The sequence below is a fragment of the Myotis daubentonii genome, chromosome 6, assembly GCF_963259705.1.
Source record: "Myotis daubentonii chromosome 6, mMyoDau2.1, whole genome shotgun sequence".
Lineage (NCBI taxonomy): Eukaryota > Metazoa > Chordata > Mammalia > Chiroptera > Vespertilionidae > Myotis > Myotis daubentonii.
Window position 1 is genome coordinate 29,945,515 of NC_081845.1, and position 26,347 is coordinate 29,971,861.

The 26,347-nt window shown below is 39.3% G+C and overlaps 1 protein-coding gene across 1 annotated transcript in view; it reads left to right on the plus strand.

Annotated features, from left to right (window-relative positions):
• Positions 1 to 235: 235 nt before the first annotated feature.
• ZC2HC1B (zinc finger C2HC-type containing 1B) overlaps positions 236 to 26,347 on the plus strand; it is a 34,457-nt gene continuing 8,345 nt past the window's right edge. Inside the window, exons 1-5 of the mRNA XM_059699606.1 lie at positions 236 to 278; positions 8,751 to 8,812; positions 11,563 to 11,682; positions 12,226 to 12,364; positions 22,918 to 23,057. Of these exons, the coding sequence (XP_059555589.1) occupies positions 236 to 278; positions 8,751 to 8,812; positions 11,563 to 11,682; positions 12,226 to 12,364; positions 22,918 to 23,057 (504 nt within the window). The remainder of the gene's footprint in view (positions 279 to 8,750; positions 8,813 to 11,562; positions 11,683 to 12,225; positions 12,365 to 22,917; positions 23,058 to 26,347) is intronic.

The following is a 26,347-nucleotide window of genomic DNA, read 5'->3' on the forward strand; positions in this document are numbered from 1 at the left end:
GAGGACTTACATTGTTTAAATACTGTCCATGAGTGGTATAAAGTCACTTTTTCAGATATTTTAGGACTGTTACAAGTCAAACTACCGAGAGCAATTACATTTGTGTATATGACCTGTGGTATCTTGTATCCAAACTTCCATTATGATGTCATCAAATCACCTCAAGTGAAGGACAGAACTCTAGAGTCTGTCATTATCAATACCTTTATGTTGCTTCTTCCTGTGTGCTGATAATATGTTTTGTCCAGCTTGCTTGTTCCAGATAATGCAAGGAGAAGGTAAAAATTCTAATGACCTCACGTTTTAATTGAGAAACAGGAGAATTTTTAATAAACATAATCACTATTCAAGTTAAGAAATAGAACATACAGGCCACCTGTGGGTCCATCTTCCATTTCATTCCATTCTCCTCTTATGTACTATACAGACTTCATTACCTGTGTGGTATCCCTAAACACAGTATTTTGTTTAGATTTGAGCAACTGAGAAGTGTAAATCTAGCTCTGTGAAGGCAGTATTTGCCACCATTTGATGAAGACATTTTTGAGAAGATGGGCTGAATAATCTGAGTCTGATTTCAGCTTCTAGAGTTTACAAGAGCCCTATGTGGAGATGTCAGTGAGCAAGGTGATGAGTGAGCCCCTGGGGGGACATATGTTACTGCAGTTGGAGCATCCTGGATCTCTTGTAGAAATTCCTTTAAATATGCTTGTTTTATATTTTTTTGCTTCTAAGCTCACCTACCCCCATCTCAAGAGAAGATCAATGCAGAACCTTCCCATGGAGTAAAATGAGTATCCTCAGCTAATCTAGACGGCAGACTATGAAGGAGAGAGCAGGTATCTCATTGGGACATGCTCAAACAAGCCAACTAGGGCACAGTGGGAGCCAGATACACTAGCATAACTGTTCTCCGGTTACAAAGGCAGCGAATCTCTCAGTCATGACAGTCTTCAACATGTTGGTGTTTTGAATCTCACACCCCTACCCTGGACTGGTAGCCCTTTGGTGTGGGTGCCTAGATGTTTTCCTGGGATTTTTTTCTCTCTCTCCCGTGTTGAATTGCTTATTTGCTCACCTTGTTGTGGAGCATATCCTCCAGCAATTCTTGAGTCAGGGTACACGGGGTATAGACTTTGAAACCTTGAATGTCTGGAAATGTATTTATTCTACCTGCATATTTGATTGATGGGTATACATTTTTGGTTGTAGATTATTTTCCCTCAGAAATCTAAAGGATTTGTCCCATTTCTATTTTTACTGTTTGGAATCTGAAGTCATTCTAATCCATGACACTTTGTATGTTACTGGTTTTATTTCTCTGAGTCGATAGACTTTCTAGTCTCCAATGTTCTAAAATTTGACAATGATGTTTACTGGTATAGATCTGTTTTCATCCTTTCAACTAGGGGGCAGGTGTCCTTTCACTTCTGGAAATGGTTATTTATTGTTTTTATTTCCTTCCTTGTGTTTTCTCATTTTCTCTCTTAAATCCCTATTGTTTGGAGTAGGCCAGTAGGGCCTTCTGGACAGGTACTGGCTCATGTTTCTCTCCCTTTCTATGTCATTTTACTTTATTTTCTAGGAAATTTCCCTAGTTTTATCTCCCAACCTTCTATTTTAATGTCTTCAATAAGTCTTTTTATGTCTTCATGAGTTTTTAATGTCTTCAATAAGTCTTTTAATTTCCAAGAGGTTTAATTTTCCTTTAAATTGCTTTGTTTTGGTCTTTTGTGCTAGAGACTTTCCTCATGTCTTTGGAAAGTTGTGTCCATGATTAAGATTGGAGGAAGAGAACACTGGAAGCTTTTAAGTGGATGAATAGTGTTTGATGGTTTTGAGCTTTATTGTAGGGTAACCTGGTTGAGCTGTTTGGTACTCTCCCCAAGGTCAGCATCTTCCCTCTTTCCTCAGAGAATAGTTATATTCCCAGGGAAGTTTTTGTGTCCTTTTGTGTCTTGGGAGTAAAGGACTGGCAAGCAGAGTTCTGTGAGCCAAGTAGAGGAAGGTATGTATGGGGTGTTTTCTGCTCTCAGCATTGCTATTCATGAGGTTAATCACTAGATTATATACATACATACATGGGTTGTCCCCAGAAAATGTACACACTTACATTTTCTGATAACTCAATTGATGTTTCTTTCTTTTCAGATTTGACCCATTGGAATTAATAATTATTAAAAGCGTGTATACATTTTTGGGGGACACCCCGGTGTGTGTATACATGTGCACATACAAATGCATATACAGTTAATTCTCATCAATGGAGTCCCTATTTACAAATTTGCCTACTCACTAAAGTTTGTAACCCTAAAATCAATACTCATGGCACTTTCATAGTCATTCACAGACATGCATGCAGCAGTTATAAAGTTGAGTCACCTGACATGCATGTTCCCAGCTGAGGTAGAACAAGCCTTCTAGTTTCAGCTCACGCTGTAAACAAGTGTCCTTTTCATGGTACATTGGGTGCCACATTTTTCATGTCTGTGCACTTCCTCTTGGTGATTTCGCTGTTTAAAATGGCTCCTCAGTGCAGTGTTGAAGTGTTATCTCATGTTTCTAAGCACAGGAAGGCTCCAGTGTGCCTTACGGAGAAAATATGTCTGTTAGGTAAACTTCATTCGAGCATGAGTTATAGTGTTGGCCCAGAGTTCAGTGATATTGAATCAAATATATTTATTTAAATAAGGTCTCTTTAAACAGAAATACATAAAACAAGGTATGTATTGATAGATTGATAACAATTTCTGACCAGCGGCTCACAGGAATCTAAACTTGTATTTCCCCCCAGAATAGTAAATCCAGTGTTTGCTCACTTAGTGCTCACAGAGACTTTATGGAATGTAACTACCACAAATACTGGGAATCAGCCCTATGTGTGAGTGTGTATCTACATCCACCGACACACACCTTCAGCTGTGCTTCGTGTTGATGCTTGCACTGACCTCCTCTTTCACCCTTTCCGGAGAGTAGACCTATGCTGCCGCTGGGGAAGGGCAATCACCCAGGGGGTGTGGAGTAAGGGAAGGGTCTAGGAATCTTAACTTCTTAGGAAACTTGCACTCAACCCCCCATATTTTAGCAGTCTCTTCCTCCTCCTCATTTACCCTGTCTCAGTTCCAGAGGTGTGTGCTGCTCCAGGGGCTCCTGTGACTTTGAAGGGTTCTACTGTGCAAAGCTAGATGGTTCTCCGTTCTCCCTCCTGTCTGCTTGGGAAGTGGATTTTGATGTAGCTTTAAGTCCTCCAAGTTGGTTACCATGTTCATCAGTTTTCCAGATTTCCAATTTGTTGTTGTTGTTGTCTTGTCCCTGCCCTTGTGTTTTTCTGGCTCTCTATGTCCTTTTGTCTGTTTACAGTACTCTAGTATTTTGGGGCTTAGGGAGAGAGCAAATATTGATGGGCTGTTTTCTCTGCCATCCTAACTCATTCCTTTTCTAGTTTCACAAGTCATGTTCCTGAGATAAGTTAATAAGTTGAGGTCATATCAGCTTTGCCATATGGCCTTGGAAGATGTCGAAATTGCTAATGTTTACATGTTCTGGATTGTAAAGGATTTAAGAGTGCTTTGACTGGCTAACAAGGGAATGAGAAAACATCTCCCTTTTTATTTCTTTATCATGCCTTTATAAGGAAATGTGAGTTAGTAGGTGTTTTTACAAAGCATTCTTTCAACTCAGAAAGAGAATGTCTAGTCAGAAGTAGAATTTTTCCCCAAATTTCGTTACAACCATAATCCTCTCCAAGCTTCTTATAAATTTTTTGAACTGAGATCTTCGTAATGCTTATTTTTCACTATCAATATGTTACACAAAACGGTTGATCACTTCCAGATCACTTTCCTTTCCTCATTTAAAAAATTGTCTAAGATTATAAACCAGTGTATAAAAGTAATAGCTACTTTAATAATCTACTAAGTAAGACTCTAGCCAGGGTAAAGATAGGAATAGCTAAATTGATATTCATTATTTTAGAATCTTTTCTATCAAAAGGGTTGTGTGTTAAGAGTTCAGCATGTTATTAAATGTGTTATAAAAGAGGTTTAATCTAAAAGACCAAAGGCCATGTCATCATCAGACTCCTCAGATTCTTCCTTCTTTGCTGGGGCAGCCATGGTGGAGGGGACAGGTCCACCAGCTCCTCCATTGCAGATGAGGCTTCCGATGTTGACACTGGCCAGAGCCTTTGCAAACAGGCCTGGACGGAAAGGCTCAGCATTTACACCAGCTGCTTTAATGAGGGCATTGAACTTAGCCTCCGTCACTGTCACCTCATCATGGTCACCTCATTGTCGTGTGGGATAAGGACCTAGTAGATGCAGGCGAACTTCCAGACAGGGGCCATGCAGTGGGCACATACTTAGCGAGCACTGCCAGGCATGGTGCTCGTGGCTGGGTGAAGTGAGGCCCCCCTCCTCCCCACCACAGCCTTGGCTTCCTTGGAAGGGCCGAGCACCTTACCGGCAGCTGGAGAAAGAGGTTCAAATAAGTTTTTAAAATCTTTTATTCTGATTTTTTAAATCTTTATAGAAAAATTGAAAATGTAGGAAAAAGAAGTAAGCACTTTTATTCTTATCACTCAGAGTTAATTACTGCATGTCTATATAGAGAGACCTGTATAGTTAATATATCATTAACATTCTCCATGTTATTCTCCCAAAATAATTTCTAATGACTACATTCTCATTTGCTGGGTGGCGATCTTTTTCTGTAAAGACCACGTATAATTTTTGGCTTTGCAAATCATATGGTCTCTGTTACAACTACTCTGCTGTTGTCGTGTGAAAGCAGCAATATATATTATATAAACAAACGAATGGGCATGACTGTTTACCAAGACAAATTTATTTACAAAAACATGCAGCTCCAGATTTGGCCCATGGGCCACAATTTGCCAACTCCTAGATATTTTTAAAAACTTTTAATTTTGACATAATTATAGTTCACAAAGTTTCAAAATAGTATAAGAGCCCATGTACACTTGACCTAGTTTTCCCCAAGTTATATCTTAAATAACTACAGTACAATAGCCAAACCAAGAAATATATAGTTCTGTACCATATTATACATGTGTAACCACTACAATATACAGGACCATTCCATCACCTAAAGATCTTCTTCACTCTACTCCTATGTAATCACAACAACCTCCCTCCCCGACCATCCCTACCTCTTGGAGGTCACTCATCTAATTTCCATCATTATAATTTTGTCACTTTGAGAACGTTATACAAGTGGAATCATACAGTATGTGACTTTTGAGATTGACTACTTTCACTCAGCATTGAGATCCATCCAGGTTGTACATGTATCAATAGTTTCCTTTCTACTGATGTGTAGTATTCCAGGTATGAATGTCAGTTTATTTAACGATTCACCTATCGAAGGGTGTTTTGGTTATTTCAAAGAATTCTTTTAAGGTTCTAGTGATCATATAGTCCATGTGATTCAGCATTCTGGAACAAACTCTGTAGACCTCATTAGTCTCCATGTTTGGTTCAACTGACTTAGTCAAGCTTCTTTCTTTGTTAGTCAAGCTTCCAAGCTGAATGTCATTCAGAATGTGATGGTCCATGTATTTCAATTGAATCATATTGTATCTGTCATTATTTTTTAATTCACTGAACTCTTTAACACTCACTGATTTATAAACCAGAAGGTGTTGTTTCTCCAGGGACTTCCATTTGCTTTGCAGGTGAGTACTGACATAATAGGGCTATATTTATGGTAACGGTTGAATAAATAGTCTTGATTTTCGTATCAGGTTCAAGTGTCAGTGTTACCACTTATTATCTGTGGTCTTAGAGAAGTCACCTAACCTTGAACCTCCATTTTCTTATCTGTAAATAAGACTACCAACCCTGTCTCACAGTATTACTGTGAGGAGCAAATGAGATTACACAGGAAAAGTGTTTGGGGAACAGGAAAACACTATACAAATATTAAAGTAATATTTATACAAATAAACCTTCACTAGTGTTTTAGAAAGAGCAGTTTTATAATTAGGATGAGTAGTTTTTATTAACAAGTAAGTATGTGGAGGGGTGGGATATCTTTGCTGGAAAAAAAAATTAAGACCGTATTTTACCGAGAAGTCCAAAAGCACAGAGAGGGTGAGCGGTGTTGCCGTATGCTGTGATGGATGGCCCGTGTTGCAAATACAACACCATCTGGCAGATGTGAGCAGAAATCATTTAAATCAGCAATGTGTGTAATGAGCTACCATCTGATTCCTGTTAATCAAGCCTTCCTTTTTTGAACTGTCTTCCCTTGGTTTCCATGACCCTGTTCTCTCCTGCTTCTCTTTCTGGCTTATCATCATCATCTCTTTGGCCCTCAAATATGGAGTTCCCTAGGGATCATCCCTGTGCTTCTCTTTCCATGACCTCTTCCCTGGCAGTATCATGCCTTTACATCACTCTCCAAACAAAGCCTGCATCTGTGTCTCTAGCCCTGACCTCCCTCATTTCTATCCTGCTGGCTGGCTGACTCTCTTTCAAACTCAGTATTTCCAAAGCTGAGGTCATTTTTCTCACTAAGATGGCCCTATTTTTCAAATGCTCCATTTCTATCCACAGCCCTACCATCGTCTCTGTCCTCAGGCATCCTTCTCTCACTGCCATCACCCAACTCCCCCAGATCTAGTCATGCTGTCAATTCTTTGACCATAGTGTCTTCCATTTTCTCTTTCCTTTCTACTTCAGGCCTGCAACTTCAGCTTTTTAAATAAAATTCCCTTTTTCCTCATTTCTGTCACATCAGTCTTCCACAGTTCAGATTTTTCCTCATCAGTGTTCTTTTTTTTTTTTTTTTTAATATATTTTATTGATTTTTTTACAGAGAAGAAGGGAGAGGGATAGTTAGAAACATCAAAGAGAAGCATCGATCAGCTGCCTCCTGCACACCTCCCACTGGGGATGTGGCCGCAACCAAGGTACATGCCCTTGACCGGAATCGAACCTGGGACCCTTCAGTCCTCAGGCCAACGCTCTATCCACTGAGCCAAACCGGTTAGCCTCATCAGTGTTCTTGATTGCTCCCCCTGTTTGGAGAAAAAAGTCCAGATTTTTATTCTAATATAAAATCTCCCCCATGATCAAACTGCTTTTTAAATCTGTATATACTCAACTCCAGATGAACAGAGAGGAAGTAATATGAAATGCAACTCTTTTTTTTTTTTTTTTTTCAGAATTCCATAATGTTTTTCCTTTCTCGTGACACTTTGCTAACTTCACTTAATTTATGTACATACTTTCCTCCTTTTCTGGGCTGGACCCACGTATGGTTTCTCTCAATATTCCCACAGAGTTGCATGTAGCAGATATTTATCGAATGAATGATTGGTCCTGTGGTGGGAACGCAATTCTTGTTTGGCCCATGCATTCAATAAGTATTTATTGAGCACTTTACTATGGGTCAGGTACTTTGAGGCATTGGGACATAGTGGGCCCAGTTTCAGCTTTTTTTTTCTTTTATATTTGAGTTTATTCTTTTTTTTTTTTTTTTAACCCTTACTCGAGGATATGTTTCTATTGGTGTTAAAGAGAGGAGAAAAGCAAGAGAGAGAAAGAGAAACATCAGTGTGAAAGAGAAACATCAATCAATTGCCTCCCATCCTCACCCTAACCCGAAACCTGGGTATGTGTCCTGACCAGGAATTGAATCTGCAACTTTCTGGTTGATGGCTCCAGCCAATTGAGCCACCTCGCCAGGGCGAGTTTATTCTTCATTTAACTTTTAAAATACCATATGGTTAAGTATTAAAATAAAAAATAGCAAGTACTGAACATATTGTGATTATAATCCTTCACTCATTCACCACTGCATATAAAATGCCAGCAGTATCATTCACTAGCCCCATCAGGAGGTCTGACCCTGAACACAACCTCTAGGACAGTGATGGCGAACCTTTTGAGCTCGGCATGTCAGCATTTTGAAAAACCCGAACTTAACTCTGGTGCTGTGTCACATATAGAAATTTTTTGATATTTGAAACCATAGTAAAACAAAGATTTATATTTTTGATATTTATTTTATATATTTAAATGCCATTTAACAAAGAAAAATCAACCAAAAAAATGAGTTCGCGTGTCACCTCTGACACGCGTGTCATAGGTTCGCCATCACTGCTAGGGTGATGTTCCTCATTTTCGTAGGCTTCTTCATTGTAATCACACCTCTTTCCTGATTTCAATCAAAGTGGACCAGTTCTACTTGGTCCATTTCATCAGTCTCTTCTACTTCCTCCTTCATTGTTAGGAGTTATTCTCCAGCAAAGATTGTTTATGGGAAGAGAGGAAGCCATTCTCAGGAATGTTTACATTCAATGACGAGGCAACTTTTTTGTCATGGTCTCTGATAAATTGGCGTGCCTTCATTGAACACACCTATGGTCCTTCCATTCTAGTAGTAACCCTCAAGACATTCCCATTGGATTATTTATGGCTTCATACTAAGGTCTTAACTTTGTACTTAAGTCTAAAGCAAAGCTATCAGGCACTTTGTTCAAGAACATATTTATTAAATAATTATAATTATATACTGGTGGTCTGAAGGATATAGAATTTACCTGTTTAATGGCATGAGAAGAAAACACAGGTGAGTTTACAGAGGATCTTTCTAGAAGAAGTAGTTGGTGGGAAAGAAAAAAATGAGTGAAGATGTCGAGCTATGAGGTCTCCAGTTAGTCATTTCTTCTCAGGCAGGCAATTCCTTGAAACTAACATAATGTGCTCTTGGATCCTATACAGATGGCAATCAGAACTTATTTCCCTGTGAAGTCTGTGGAAGACGCTTTGCAGCAGATGTTCTGGTAAACATACAGACATATTGTAGATGTGTTTCATTGGAGTTAAATGAACTGTCAAGTTAGTGAGGAGGCCGCAGTGGCAAAGATTAAAGACAGATGTGGAGGGAAAGCACGGGAAGAGGAGTACACAACCTACGGTTGGCAGGCCCGGAGGACACGGAAGCTGTCCGATGCTGCCCACATTCAAAAGGGAACTTATTAAACCTGGTTCTCTAACTGAAAGGATGCCAGAAGAAAGTATCTTGGCACAGCTGATTGTCTCTTGAGAGGTTTTGGCTCTTTCTCCTTTTCTATAAGCATCAGAAATCCAAATTTTAAGGCCAAAGCACCAGGGAAATTAGCTAGTCGAGAGGAATGAACATTGAATTTGGAGCATCTGGAAACTTGGCTTTTAGCCTCAAATTTGTCACTAATTCTGACAAGCCCTTTAACCTCACTCTGTTTCCTGCTTTGCCACGTACAAAGACAGAATCCTCCAATTTCAGGCTTTTAATGTAATTTGAACAAAATGAACATAAAGCCTTTTCCAAGATTTAATTGTTAAGCCAATTTCAAGCTACACATCTCGTTTCCTGATTGATGCCTGTGAGGTGGAATAAAGCTTGATTTATTTCAAAGTTAGAGGATCAAACAGGTATTAGACCCCAACATTAGAAAAAGATTCCCAAGAAAAAAATGATTTAAAAAATTGGTTATAATGCAGTTGTTAGTTGGGACATTTAGATCAAGGAGACTTACACGGAACTACAAGCATTTGGACTACAAGCCTGACTACGTTTGAGGCAAAAGACTGCAAAATGAGGTTTGTAGGTTTTATTTCTCTGGTGAATTAAAAAAAAAAAAAAAATGTCCCTAGCTGGTTTTACTCAGTGGATAGAGCAGCGGTTCTCAACCTGTGGGTCACGACCCCTTTGGGGGTCGAACGACCGTTTCACAGGGGTTGCCTAAGACCATCGGAAAACACATATATAATTACATATTGTTTTTGTGATTAATCACTATGCTTTAATTATGTTCAATTTGTAACAATGAAATTGGAGGTCACCACAACATGAGGAACTGTATTAAAGGGTCGCGGCATTAGGAAGGTTGAGAACCACTGGGATAGAGCATCAGCCTTTGGACCAAAGGGTCCTGGATTCGATTCCGGTCAAGGGCACCTACCTTGGTTGCAGGCTCCTCTCCCTCCTGGGCCCTAATCGGGGCTCCTGCAGGAGGCAACCAATCAATGTGTTTCTCTCACATCTGTCTTTCCCTCTCTCTTCCACTCTTCCTAAAAGTACGTGGAAAATATCCTAGGGTGAGGATTAACAAAAACAAACAAACAAATGAAGTATCTGTCCTTTTAATTAAGTGCAGGTAGAGTTTCCTGAATCTAGAAGGAGAGCTCCAGGGCCTCTTGTGGCCTGGCACCCACTGGAGTGCTGCCTTTGCCTTCTCCAGCCTGGGCCGCGCCCCTTGGGAGGAAGGGGTTTGAGACCCAGGAGGTGCCCTTTGAAGAGGGGTCACTAAATGTCAAGTGCACCTCAGGTCCTCTCGAGTTTTATTTCCTATGCCTATCTCTAGGCTACAGAGAGCATCTGATCAACTGATCTGATCTCTCTCCTTTAGTTTCAAATGGTATGGCTTGTTTATAGACAGGTGCAGTGATTTTCATAGAGCATGTGTTTTGTTGGGTCTGAACAAAGCAACTATGTAAGTGATAGCTCTTATGAGTTACATATCCACCAACGAAGAGGATTTAGAGTAGAAAGCAAAGATGTTAGTATAATATCTTAGTGGTACAATAACAGACTCTATAAAGTCAGTACATGGGCAGAGCTCAATGTGTTAGTACCCAGGTTTTTGTAACAGAAATACGGAGGACTACTGGCTAGATTTTTAAAAATGTTTTTCCTGCTAAGCATATTGCAAATATTGTAATATTTATTGTAATAAGTGACTTGACTAATCATGTGAGATGTTTGGGTATAATTCAAGGAAAATGTGTTTATAACTTAAACAGAATTGGTATGTTCTTCATGCATTTGTGTGGTTGTTCCAGTTGTCTTTTGCAGATGTTCTCAACTATTTCTTTGAAACCTCTCCACTCCTATTCAGGAGTTAAGTGGTTCTGTGGAAAAGTGGCCCATTTAAACTCAATTTTGAAATGCTGATTGGGAAGAGGTATTTTTCTGAAAAGATTCTATTGGTAGGAAGCTACGTTTCCTCTTGCTGTATGCACAGAGCTATTTCAAAAGGATGGTAAAACAATATTAAGGTTGTTGGAACTCGAATTTCCTGTTATATTACTGGATGATTTGCTTTTGAAATTTAGGAACAGTAAAGGCAGGAAACTGAATAAGAAGTAATCAACAAAACTTCATTGGTTAAAATGTCTAAATGGTCAGAAATATTTATTTCAGTTTCAACTACAAAGTTTGTCTTTTCAACATTATTTAATGCTCAGAACCATTCATACCGCCCAAGTGGTAGAGTTAAATGTGTAAAACAAAATTTGAAGTAAGTCTCTCTAGCTGTAGAGACCTTTTATTGACCTTGACCGTTCGAACATAATATCTAGTTATGTGTAACATGGGCGAGGGGAGCCAGATGGATTTGCTCTGCTGTGACTTGAGAGTTGGAGAATGTACTTGGCTCTGAAGGTGCAACTCAGTCCCTGTAGTGAGGGCTGCCTGAGTACACTGCAGCATTACAAACTTGGTGATTTGTACATTTTAAAAAAAAATTAATCCCCACTCTTTCTTTTCTAGGAAAGGCATGGACCAATATGTAAAAAACTCTTCAACAAAAAGCGTAAGCCTTTCAGTTCCGTAAAACAAAGATTACAGGGCACTTACTTTCCCACTGTGAGCCTGGCTCCTCAATCCAAGGTATTATCAGTATCTTCCTTATTGTTCATGATTACATCCTTAAGTACATTAAAGCCTCTTTCTGGCTCTCTGGTTTCATTCTTGCTTGATAGAGCAATGTAAAGTCATGTAAGTATAATCCACCTTTACTGTTTTCTTTTTAATCATGCTCACTGAGATTTCAAAATGTATTTCAGATACTTTCCAGATGTGACAAAAAAGAATCTTGTTTATACTTTCATTAGAGTAGCATTAAATCTAGCAGTTAACTTGGAAGAAAGTCACTTTTAACCTTACATTTAAGTCTTCCTTTAAGGTTTTATAGTTATGTTGTTTTTCTGATTATTTTGTGTTTTCCTTCACTACTGTGATTTGTGAATTTTATTACTGTATTTTCCAAACCCGTTTTAGTACTTTTGAAACACAAATTCTGCTTCCCTCTCCAAATCTCACAGTCCTGTTTCCTGTAAATTCAAATCCCTGCTGCAAAAGAAAAAAAAATTATAATGGAGACATATAAAGTCTAGGCTAGTATATGTTTTTTGTTTTGTTTTGTTTTTGCAGCCTCAACCAGTGAGGAAAGCTAACTGGAGACAACAACATGAAGACTTTATTATTGCAATTCAGTCAGCAAAGCAGTGCAGCCTAGCCATGAAAGAAGGCCGCCCTCTCCCAGTACCTCCCCCCGCGTCCATCAACCCAGGTGTGTGGCCAGTTTGGTTTGTTTCTGACATTAACTCTTAACCAGTTGAGGCTATGCTCAAGTTTTGGCCAAATTATCATGCCTTGCTTCCTTCTATTTATTCTAAGATTAACAATAGGAATTAAGTTGTATAAAAGTAATTTTATCATATAATTTATCTTTTCCTTCCCCCCCCCCTCAATTCTATCTAAAGAGTCTGTGTTTCCTTCTAACTCTATCTCAACATGAGAACACCACTGTAGCCAGTGTCATGGCATTACATAACTCCAGGGGATGCTGTTCACATCGTGGTTTATGAGAATGGAACTGTGCAGAGCAATTTAAGATACAGTAGCTCCCCAATGTCAGATACTTACAGCTCTTTTTTTACTTTTTTGAGATAAAATTCCCATAATATAAATCTCATCATTTTAACCATTTTAAGTTGTATAGTTTAGTGGCCCACAGCGTTTTTACCTAAACTTTTTATTTTGAAAAACTTCAAATCTACAGAAAAGAGGAAGGAATAGTACAGTGATCACTCATATACCTTCCATTGAAATTTGACAGTTCTTGACATTATAATATTTTCTATCACTCATTTTATTTTTATGGCAGAACTATTTAATAGTAAATTTCAGAATTTATAACACTTTAACTATTCCATTATGCATTTGTTAAGTACATTTTCGTGCATGACCACAATACTATTCTTGCACTTAACATAGATTCATGTTTTCCCAATTTTATTAAGAATGTCTTTTAAAGCTTTCCCTTATTCCCCAGCCACAATCCAAGATTCAGTCAAGGTTTATGCATTGTCTTATGTTGTCTGTTTAGTTTCTTTTAACCCTGTACAACGTCCCTACCAGGCCAGTTATCTTTAGAATTTCTCATGTTCTGGATTTGTCTGTGGGTTTGGTTTTTTTTTTTAAGTCATATTAGTGTTTAACCTGTCCTTCTATTCCCCCGTCTTTCTATAAATTGGAATTTTGGCCTAGAGGCTAGATTAGATTAATATTCATATTAATCCCTTATCAGATATAGGATTTTCAAATATTTTCTCCCATTTGGTGAACTGTTTCTTGATGGTATCTTTTGATGCAAAAAATGTTTTTAATTTTGATAAAGTCCAACTTTCCTTTCTTGTTGTTGCCCAGCCATTGATGTCAAACTCCCTCAAAAATCATTGCAAAATCCAATGTCATAAAGCCTTTTCCTCATGTTTTCTTCTAACAGTTTTATAGTTTTAGCTCTTACACTTAGGTCTTTGATCCAGGTTGAGTTAATTTTTGTATGTGGTGTAAAATAAGATACCAACTTAATTGGAGGTTGGATATCTAGTTTTACATGTGGTTATCTAGATTTCTCACTGTTTTGATTAGCATAGCTTTGTAGTAAGTTTTGAAAGCAGGAAGTGTGAGTTCCCCAAGATTCTTTTGGCTATTTGGGAAACTTTGAGATATTATATAATTTTTTTTTCTGAAAATGCCATTGGAGTTTCCAGAGGGATTGCATTGAATCTGTACATCATTTAGATATTATTGTCATCTTAACAATATTGTCTTCCAATCCATGAACATGGAATGTCTTTCCATTTATTTGTCTTCTTTAATTTCCATTAGCAATGTTTTATAATTTTCAGTGTATGAGTCTTTCATATCCTTGATTAAATTTATTTCTAAATATTTTATTCTTTTTGATGTTATTGTAAATGGAATTGTTAACTTTATTTTCAGATTGTTCCTTGTTAGTGTATAGAAATACAACTTTTGTGTGTTGATTTTGTAAACTGCAACTTAGCTGAATTTTATTTATTAGTTCTACAGTTGTTTTTCAGTGTGGAATCATTAGGGTTTTCTACATGTAAGATTATGTAATTTGCAAACAGAGATAATTTTGCTTTGTCTTCTCCAGTTTGTATGCCTTTTATTTGTTGTATCTAAATCTTCTAGCTAGAACTTTCAAAAGTATGTTGAATAACACTGGCAAAAGTAGACATCCTTGTCTTGCTTGCCATTGAGTATAATGTTAGCTTAGGGTTATAATTGACTATTTAAACATAAATAATAGCATATTATGGGGATTTCAACACATGAAAATGAAATGTATGAAACCAATAGGATGAGATTAAGGAAAATGGACGTATATTGTTGAAAGGTTCACATTATACATGAATAGGTGTAGTATTATTTGAAGGTGGAATATTATATTATAAAGATGCCTATTCTAAACCCTAGTGTAGACACCCCAAAATATTGACATATAGCTATAAGACAATGTATGGAGTGGAGATGAAAAAATGTATTCCGAAAGAAGACAGGAAAAGAGAAAAAAAGGAACAAAGAACAGATGGGATAAAGAAAAATAGCAAGATGCTAGACTTCAACCTAATTCTATGGACAATTGCATAGGAATGACCTAAAACTTCAGATAAAAGGCAGAGATTATCAAACTGAACTATAAAGCAAGGTCCAGTTACACACTTTCTGTAACAAACACTCTTTAAATATAAAGATACAAATAATTGGGTCAGGCAGGCGGCAGAATGAATTGGTGGCTCCATGGGCCAGGTCTAACTTCTCAAAGGATGGCAGCAACGCAGGTTTCCTGACCTGTCAATATCATAAATTTAATTTTTTAGAATCTTCACGTTTGAATATCAGGTTAGAAGTCAGATGGTGGTTTTCTTGAAGGGCTGGGGAGGACCAGAAGGGAACACATGGGAAGTCTCCCGTGGGTTCCCTTCTGGTGGGACATTGTGTCTTATCTGGGCTGTTTACAGGGGTGTGTGCAGTTTGTGGACATTTCATGGAGCCATACACTTATGATTTGTGCCTTTCCTCTTCGATAAAAAGCTAAAAAGAGAAATAAACACCAGGAATGTCAAAATGACTTGACTGGCATGTTTAAAGCACAGAAAAATATACACATCAAATAATAATCATAAAACTGCAGTGGCTAATATTAATATTAGGCAAAGTAAACTTCAGGGCAAGTATTATTAGCAGAGATAATGATTAAAAAATATATTCATCAAGAAGACCTATCAGTCCTAAATGTTTATGTACCTAGTAACAGAGCTTCAAAGAACACAAAACAAAACTGACAAAACTGGACGGAGTAGACAAATTCACAATAATATGTGGAGATTTTATCATTCCTCTCTTAGTAACTGATGAAATAAGCAGCATGAAAATCATCAGAGATATAGAAAATTTCAACAACAATATCAACCAGTTTGACCTAATTGACACCTTATAACTATAACGTGACACATGTCAAGAGCAGAATATAATTCTCCTCAAGGACATTCACCCACAGACCATGTGCAGGACCATAAAACAGGTCTAAAAGGATTAAATATAAAAGTATTAAAATCATACAGACTATGTTATTTGACCACATTAAAATTAAAGTAGGAATTATGATGAAATTAACAACTCCTTTCTAAATAACCCATGGATCTAAGGCAAAATTATTAAATATTTTGAATTGAATGGTAATAAAAACATATCAAAATTTGTGGGGTTTTGTTAAAGCAGTGCCTTGAATGAATTTTATAGCTTTAAATACTTATATTAGAAAAGGAGAAAGATTTAAATCAATTACCTTAAATTTCATCTTTGAAAAGTTAAAAATATAAGAACAAAATTACACCTGAATTAAGTAGTTTTAAGGAAGAAAATAGTTTCTATTGTCAAATGAATCAGACAAGGGTGAATTTTATCCCTATTTGTTTAATTTGTACATAGAATATATCATCTGAAAAACTGGGCTAGGCTCAGGAAGGAGGAGTGAAAACTGGGAGAAGAAATATCAATAACTTAAGATATGTAGATGATACCATCTTTCTGGCAGAAAGTAGCAATGATTTGAAACAACTTCTGATGAAAGTGAAAGAAGAAAGTGCCAAAGCAGGACTGCATTTAAACATCAAGAAGACAAAAATCATGACAATGAGAGAAATACATGTACCCTTATGAAGACATTGAATTGATAATGAAATAAAGATTTTACTTACCTTAGTTCAGTCATCAGTTCAAATGAAGACTACAGCCAAGAAATTTAGAGATAGCCAAGACTGAGAATGGCAACCATCAGAATTAGGAAAGATCACCAAGAACAAAGATGTTATTACAGACAAAGCTAAGATTTTCTCCACTCTCGTATTCCCAATTACTGTGTATCACAGATGGGGGGAAAGGGTTTGTTTGAAATACGGTGTTGGAGGAGAGCTGCATGGATAGTCCATGAAAGAAGCCATGACAGAAGCTGAGCAGGGCTGCTGAGGACAAGGCATTGTAGACATCACTCACTCAGAGGGTCACCAGGAGTCAGAGCTGACTCAACTGCATGCAACACACACACAAATTATAAATGCAATTCATCATATTAATTTTGTTAAAATATTTAAAAATATTTAAGTCTTTATTGTTTAAAGTATTACATGAGTCTCCTTTTCCCCCCATTGATCTCTCCCCTGCCACCCCCTCCCCCAAGCACAAGCCCTCGCCCCCCGCACTGTGTCCATTGGTTTTGCTCATATGCATGCATACAAGTCCTTTATCATCTCAATAGATACAGGCAGAGCCTGTACCAAAATGTAACACCCATACATGTTTTAGAAAGATACTTAGAAAAGTAGAAATGGAAGGGAACTTCCTTAATAAAGGTAATCTTTGAGAAAGTGTAGCTAACATCACATTGAATGGTGAAAAACTGAACATTTTCCTACTGAGAAATGGAAAAAAATAAGGGTGTCCTTTCTGACCACCTTTATTCAACACTGTACTAGAGATAGTACCCAGCATAGTAAGGAAAAAAATATAATTGATATGTATAGACATATAGATATATACAAATATATGTGTGTGCCACATATAAATGGTATATACCTATATCATTTAAAGATTGAAGAGGAAGAAGTAAAACTATATTCACAGACAACATGACCATGAATGGGTACATGTAGAAAAGCTTAGGTAACTACAAAAAAGCTACTGAAATTAAAGTGAATTAACAAGCTTTCAGGAAATAAGGTCACTATACATAAGTGAATTGTATTTCCATATACTATACTTACACAATTGAAAATGAAATTAAAAATACCACTTACAATAATATAAAACATTGAATACTTAGGTATATATTTTTAAAAATATGTAGACCTATAAAATGAAAATCTTATAACTTAGAGAACGATAAAGAGGAATAAAATATATGGACAGATTTACCATTTTCATGGTTTGGAAGACTCAGCATTGTGTTATGATGTCAGTTCTCTCCAAGTTTATCTGTGGCCTCAAGGTATTTCCAATAAAAATCCTTGCAAGTTTTCTTTGCCAAGTAGGAATTGACCAGCTGACTCTAAACTTATATGGAAATTCAAAGGGTCTGGAATAGCCAAGATAGTTTTGAAAAAGAATATAATTGCAGGACGTACACTCTCTTATGCCAACACTTACTATAATGTTACAATAATCATTACAATTTGGTGGTGGTGTATCAATTGAACAATGAAGAGAATCTAGATATAGACTCCCCCTCCCCCATCTATGACAATAGGTTTTTGACAGAAGTAATTCAATATGGGGAAGGATAGTCTTATTAATAAATTACATGGAAAAGCTTGATATAAATCTGGGAAAATGACCCTTAATCATATACAAAAAGTAATTCAAAATGGATCATTGACTTAACATAAGTGCTCCAACTATAAAATTTCTAGAAAAATAATCTTTGATCTAAGGGTCAAGGTTTCTTAGGCATTAACAATTTTTAAAAGGAAAATTGATAAATTGGGCTTTACCAAAATTTAAAATCTCAGTTTTGAGAGACACCATTAAGAAAATGCAAAAGCAAGCCACAGGCTGGAAGTAAATATTCATAATACACACATCTGACAAAGCACTCATATCAAGAATATATAGATAACTCTTACAACTCAATGTTAAGACAAAGTCCAAGAGGGAAAAGGCAAGCGATGTATTTGAACCTATGTGTAAGAAAATAATGAACAATAACTATATGAACAGATATTCAATATTATTTTCATCAGGAAAATGCAAATTAAAACCACAGTGAAATACCACTACATATCCACTTGAATAGCTAAGACTGACAATACTACAAGTAGTCGCTAGATGTGGAATGACTGGAAGTCGCACACGCTGCTGATGGGAGTATAAAATAGTACAGCCACTTCGTACTGGTGTTTTCTTAAGCATGGATATAACTCTACAGCAACTCCAATCCTAGCTACTATGCAAAAATCTGAAAACATGTCCTTAAAAAATACATGTTTATCGTATTCGTATATAGCATAAACTGGAAACAACTGAAAATATCCATCAATAAGGGAATAGCTAAATTGAGGAATATTTGCAAAATGTAACATAATTTAGCAGTAAGAAGAGATTGCCACTATACATGCAGCATCATGGATGTTCTATTATAACATCTTCAGTGATGAACATAGATCTTTGGATGCTTGAGACTGGACTTGGGGGAATATTGACTGAAAGGACATGAGGGAACTTTCTCATGTGATGAAATTGTTCTGTATTTAATTGAGGTAGTTATACAAGTATATATATATTTGTCAGAATTCATTGAACTGTACATTTAAAATAAGTGCATTTTATTGCATGTAAATTATTTCTCAAAGTTTGTTTTTAAAAGTTAAAAACCCCACTGTGCATAGTGTGGTGAAGGCCCGGGGTTGGGGGTGGGGGTGGGCAAGAAGGGGTCAATGGTGGGGGGGACATATGTATTACTTTCAACAATAAAGATTCAAAAACAACACTGTGTAAGTATGCTATAAAAATTATCTGAAAATGTCATCTGAACATCTTTACCAGATAATAATTTTAGTAAGTGCTTCACTCTTGCTGGGTTTAATGAAAATGTAGTTAGAATATTATGTGTCTAAGATGTTCAGTAGAAATAGCTATGGCTGTGATTTTGATAATACTTTGACCACAAGCTTCATATAACAAAACATCTTTTATGAGAAATACTTTTATTTTAATAGCAGAAGCTACAGGGTTAAACAACTACTCATGGTTCTTTAATTGAATAAGTGAACCATGTCAGATGAAACCATGTGAATTTTTGTAATTTTCAAATTGAATTTAAAATGTGGGGATTATTCGTTTTTTAAATAATTCATTCCCTTTGTAAGGCCTAAGCAAACATGCAGTTTATTTCTCTGCCCTTTACAGTTTCATGCTAAAATATAGTTATAACACTAAATTCTTTCTTGTGGCCTTATTATAATTACATGCACCAAACATAATGGTTATATACAATAGCACATTTTAATTATTTAATTATATTGATTGGGGATTTTATGTCAGCCCATACATTCTCAGGTTTAAATAGGAGAAAATGTATAGAGCCATAACTAGAGTTGTATGTAGTACTAGAGGCCCTGTGCACAAAATTCATGCACTGGTAGGTTCCCTAGTGGCTGCTGGCTGCTGGCCAGGGCCTCCCTTCCTTCCCCTGGCTGGCCCTGCCCCCTGGTCAAACTCCCAGATGAACTCTGAGTCGAGGGGACAATTTGCATACTATGCTTTTATTATATAGGATTGCCTGGCATGTACGAGTGTGCAATTAATTTTCTTTTTTCTAACATGATTCCATGTTTCATGACTCAGTTTTTGTGACATGTATATATTTATTCTAATTCTTACTGAGTTAAGTAAGTCCAGCAATCATTCAACTTTCTGGGATGTCGTAAGAGTTTATGGGGACAATGATACTGAATATTTATAATTGGGATTTTTGGTGAGGCCTGGGACATTTGGTCACCATTGTTGCAGGGCTATATAGATATGGGTATTCAACAAAATGCTTGCTTTAAAAAAAAATCTTTATTGTTGAAAGTATTGCATATGTCCCCTTCCTCCTGCCCCACAATGCTTGCATTTTTAAATAATGTGTGCTTTTCTACTTTCATTTCTTTTTAATGAGATCTGACCATCCTCCCCAGAGTCCTCATAAGAGTCCATTTGTAGTCAGACTTTTAAAACCATCACCGATGGAAAGAAACAGTCCATAGTGATTTTTATGTCATTGTGATCCATTGAGAAAGAGGTGACTCAGATTGAGAGGAGAGGAGAGCATGTAGCTCAGTCATGCTGTGTCCAGATTACTGTTGCTGAAAAATACTTTCCCATTCTCAGAGTGGCTGAAGTTCCCTTTCTCTGCCCCCTAAGCCAGGGCTTCGTGTTCCAGCTGTGGGCTCCTGGAGTACCTGGAGCCACCTCCGACCACAGCTTACCACACGGAATGGCAATGGTCCGCTCCTTTGCCTCTTCCTCTAGTCCTCTCTGAGGTTTTGTTGTCCAGGAAATACACAACTGTGTTGTCTCTGTGGTGGCATCTAGTGCCAAACACACACAAGGGCATCAATGAATGAATAAACAAGTGGGATTAAGGAAGCAGTCGTCGTCATAATCATTGTCTTTGCCTGAACTCAGCCAGGGCTATGGTAGCAGCATTTCTGATAGAAGCTTTGGCTTTCTAGCTGCTAAAACGGAAGAAATTCCCACCCAGCCAAGAGCTGAGCTCTGGATGGTTCTCTACACCAGTGTGAGTTCTGCATGATAATGGCGCTTTGTATTTTACTTTTTCTAAGCAGTTTCAGTCTTGTTGGGTAGTTGGAAACACAACCTTGCTGGGCCTGTTTACTTAGAGTAATAGTATGTTCTATCCCGCCCACTGTGCCGTCCTCGTGTTGGTTATTTTAGTTTCCTTTCACAATGACCCGATGGAGGAGGTGATATGTAGGTCCTGGAGAAATCGAAGCTTAACGAGGTTGAGTAACTTGCTGAAGTTCACACACACAGCAGGTGAAGATCTGGGGCCCGGAACCTGCCAGGCAGGTGTCAGAGCCTTCATCGTTTCCCAATGCTGCCCTATTTTATTTTTTTTCAAGGAATTTATCACTGTGGGAAACTTTGTTTCTATATTGGAATGCCTAGTCCTTGATTACGGAGACACCATATCACCTGGCTCAGAATATGTATTCAATATGTATTGAATGAATCATTAAGGACTGACTTCCAGTGTGAAGTTAAAGGTTAGAATAAGTGCTAATCTTTTATTTCCTCCCAATTTCTTCTAGTCTTTACATTTTATGAGTATTCACTTTTGGAAATGATTTGTTAAAATAGCTCCCCAAAGTGCTTTAGAAGTTGCCTTCAAGGATTCTTAACTTTGAAGACATCACTGCCTTAAATATCTCTCCCCACATGTAGGAATTTTGACCCAAACCTCCATGTAGAGTTCAAGGTTGGTGCTGTCTCAGATCCTCCGGGGCGGGGGGGGGGGGGGGGGGGGGCGCGGCAGGGGGGGTGCGGTGGGAGGGGCAGGGAGAAGCTCCTCTCTCATGTTGCTTATATCCACTTTGTCTTCCCTTAAGGAGAGGTACCTACAACAAAACCCCACATCTCTCTCTGCTTGCTTTAGGGAGGAGTAGACTCCAATCTGGCTTTGCTATGAGCATCTCCACGCTCTAAAGAAGACCTTGGATCTTTCTCACTTCCTACTTCTCTCCTTGTCTAATATCTGCAAATGAGAGCCAGGTCCTGATGACTGGGTATCCCAGATACCCACACAGAACCTAGTGCCCCAGAGCTTCCTGAGACGACCTCCTCCTCCTCCTCCTCCTCCTCCTCCTCCTCTCTTCTCTTCCTCCTCCTTCTCCCTCTTCTTCCTCCTTCTTCTTCCTCTTTCTCCTCTTTTCTTATTGAATTTATTGGGGGGTGGCATTGGTTAGTAAAATTATGTAGGTTTCAGGCATACAATTCTATAATATATCACCTGTATATTATACTATGTGTTCACCATCCCAAATCAGTCTTCTTCCCTCACCATTTATCCCTCCTCCTCCTCCCCGTACCCACCTGTCTGGGACAGTCTAACACTAGAAGCTGAAGCTGTTTCCAGAGCCACTTTCCAATCACCCCTCCTTTTTTCTTTTATCTTTTCTGAATCCCCGCCTTTTTTCATTTTACTACCTTCTCCTTGAATGTATCATTTGCTTCCTCACTTCGGAGTTCAGTGAAAACATCTCCCACTGCAGAGCAGTGTCTTTCTGCCAGTGACACTGACTTCAAATCCCATCCCAAAGCCCGCATTCCTATCTCCCTCTGTGGCTCCCTAAACTCGTGTATGTGTTTCCGTCACATCCAGTACCACAACCTGAGCTTTTATGCCCTTTCAAATCATCAATACTAACATTCTGATTCCATGACTACTTTTTGACTGACGGTCCCCTAAATAATTCCTTGAATTGGGGAGTTCCTAAGTATAGTTCATGTAAACATTTCAAGGGTACACTCTTCACTGAAGTCAGTGCACAAGCAGAATAGTCCCCTCACTGTCCTTCGTTTGAGCCTTTGCACACCTCCCCTGGAGTTGGCGATCTCTGCAGCAGGCTTTAAGATCTTTTCCTTTCATGATGGAGCAGGGTTCATATCCTATTTATTTCCCTTCCTATAGTCCATTTCAGGGTTGTTTTTGAAATGCTAATTGCCTTTTGTTGTTATCCTTACATTCAGATTATATTCAGTGCCCGTATTGTCTGAGGAGGTTTAATGAAAATGCAGCCAGTCGGCACATTAATTTCTGCAAGGATCAGTCTTCTCGCCGAGTCTTTAATGCCGCCCAGACAGCAGCCAAACTGGAGTCCAGAGTGCAGGTAAGCCTCTCCCCCAGGTGCCCTTTCAGGCCTGGTGCCAGCAGGTGGTTTGGTGGGGAAACTACTACCCATCCTGGGAAATGTGAGCATCACCATAGCCGGTCACGGTCACCCATCCTCACGGGAGCAGGGTCCTTTTGAGTTCCCAGCTTACCACACCTCGGGGTGTTGTAGGAACAAAATATTTCTATAGTGTTTGCAGCTTCTTAGAATGAAGACTTGAATATATAAGTGGAATTTTTATAGTATTATGGTAAGGCTCTGTGTCCAACGGTGGTTAGCCTTCACCATCCCGAAAAGAGTTGTGACCCTCAAATGAAACTGGCCTGCGTAGGGGAGGCCGCCACAAGGGATGGGTCCCCAGGCCCTGTGTTTTGCTGTGTAGAAGAAGGTGTTTTAAAAGCCACAGAATCAGCAAGTTAGAAAAATGGGAGCAACTGTTGTAAATAGATACAAATAAGTAAGATGACAACAGAAGACAATAGATGGATAAAAACAGACAGAACCAGAGCCAGCAGGAACATCGCTTACCGTGGAGCATGAAAACTGTTCATTGTAAACATGGCTCGGACATTATGAAAAAATTCAACTGGTCTGAAGACTTAGGAGTAGGAAATATGTTTAGAAAGATTTCCATGAAATGCAGTTCCTCATGGGGATGGGGCCTCCTCCAGCCACAGCTCATCTGTGAGCCCCGGCTCCATCTGCACATGCATTGGACAGTCCTGAACGGCTCCTCTGAACCCGGCGCTGGCGAGGTGCTGGCTGCTTGGAAAGGAGAGGACTTGGACGCAACGCTGTAGAAAGGGTGGTAGCTGACATATATAGGGGCACGGCGGAGGAAGGAGGCCACTGGGATCCAGGGATGGCTTCAAAGAGGAGCAGACATTTCCCCTCCCAGATCCAGCTTGTGGCCTGAGGAGCCCAGCGTGTGAGGTTAAAGCACAGGTGCCCCTGAGAGAGCAATGGGATGGATGGGGCCAGGAGGGCGTCGGATCTAGAAGGGCTTGGAGTCAAGCCACTTCAGAGAGGAGGAAAAGGGGGATTGAGTGGAGAGGGGCCCTGAAGGCTGAGGACCGCCAGCCCAAGGGCCTGGCAGCAGGGATTGGAAGGTCCCCAGGGGCCCAGGAAGTTCTCTTTCCATGTCCCGTCACCTCTTCCCATGATGCTCCTGCTTTCTCCCTGACTTTCTGGGCCTTCTGTCTACTTGTCTATGATCAGCCGCATGTGTCACCCTGTGGGCCGTGCTGACTGGTTGAACAGCATAGACTGAAGTGACATGGAATTGGTTTTTTTTAGAAAGATTCCCCTTATAATTGGTGTTCAAGATGGATTGGCAGGAGGATGATTACAAGCCACAGCAACAGGGAAAGAATTATGGACTGGAATGAGAGCACTAATGGGGGTGGTTGGGTGGGGGATAATTTTAAGAAATAATTGATGGGACTGAGAAGATGGTTGGATATATGGGGGAAAAGGGTCAGGGTGGACAAGAAGGTTTTTAGCTCCAGGGCCTAGGCAGATTATAATACTACACATCTAGATAAAAGAATGCAGGAGGGAGGGGATGGGTGTGTTGGTGGAACAGGCAGGGTGGTTATGATAAATACTAGAGGCCCAGTGCACAAACTCGTGCATGGGGGGGAGGGGCCACGGGTGTTGGCTGGCTGGCTCCGCCCCAATTGGGATGTTGGGGGCCAGTTGAGGCCAGGATCAGACTGGTTGGCTGCTGTAGTGCATGTCATAGCCACTGGTCATTCTGGATGTTCCACCGTTCCAGTCACTGGGCTTTTATATATATACTAGAAGTCCGTTGCATGAAGATTCGCGCAATGGGCCTTCCTTCCCCTGGCTGCTGGCACTGGTCTTCCTCTGGCACCTGGGACCCAGGCCTTTGGTCTGGCCGCAGTGGAGAAGCCAAGCCTCTTCAGTCTTCACTCTTCACTCTTGTGCTTGTGTATGCAAATTAACCACCATCTTTGTTGGGTTAATTTGCATAGTTGCTCTGATTGGCTGGTGGGCGTAGCAGAGTGACACCAATTTGCATGTTTCTCTTTTGTTAGTGTAGATAGATAGTTGTAGAGATTCGATCTTTACACCTGAAATAGTATGGGAGACAGTGCAATGAAGAAAGAGCCCAGATTCTACAATCACCAGCCAGGGTTTGAATCTCAGCCCTATCATTGACTCTCTGCAGGCAAACTTGGTCAAGTTACTTAAATTCCCACTTTTATCAGTACCTTGTCGAGTTGTCGGGAGGATAATATATAATAAAGTGAAAGCGCCTTCATGTAGGGGTCCCTGGCTTTCCTCTTTCCCTGTCACCCCTCCCCACTTACCCTTTCTGGGAGTCCTTTCCTGTGGATGGAAAAGACACCCTGATTTTGAGGGGATATAACTGCTCTGGGCTTGAATTCAACTTAGTTTTGGAAAGGTTTTCTCAGTATAACTCTACCTCCTCTTTCTCAAGCATAAAGGGTGGAGTACATTTCTTCGAATGGTTCTTCTGGCCAGTTCCCGAAGTGAGTCGGGGTTTAGTGGGGCCAAAGGGAGCGCTGGGAAGCCGCAGCGGAAGTGCTTTTTATTCCTGAAGGAGGCCAGCTGGCCATCCCGCCTGGAACCAGGGACTTGGCCCTGGTCCCCACCTTGTTTTCCAGAGCTAAGTGGTGATTGGGAACACAGAAGAAAAATTGCTTGCTTTCTGAGTCAACTCGCTGTGAGTGTGTCTGAACAGCAGGGCTTGTTTCCCCAGCCAGCTCCGCCACGCTGGGGCCTGCCTCGGAGGAAAGCACACTCAGAAGTGGGGCAGAAAGGGAGGGGCCCGCTTGGTTCTGAAGGGCTGTTGACAGCACAGCTGAAATGTGTTTCTATTTTAAATAAAATCAACTTTACAAAAGTGCTATGCCCTCTGAAAATAGCTCTGTTTGTTTGGATGGGGATGAACTGCCTGCTATCATCTCAGAGCTCGCCTTGCCCAAGTGAGAATTCTCACTTGAGAAACAGGTTATCTTTATGTTGTTTCCGTGGAGACATTGGGGGGATCGGTCAGGAGGTAGCAAGGCGCCACCGAGGAACCTTTTGGTCCTTATTCTACATTCATGTACCTCTTCTGCTCCCGCAGCTCAGTGGGGAGGGCTGTGGTGCAGGGATGTTGGATTCCATGTTTAAAACATTCACTGCCTGCCAATGTCTGTTTTTCTTCTCTGGTTGTGTATTTAAAAACAAACGCATCTTCAAGTGTAATGAAAAACTAAAATGTTCCATAACTATCCTTACTGACATGAAGTGAT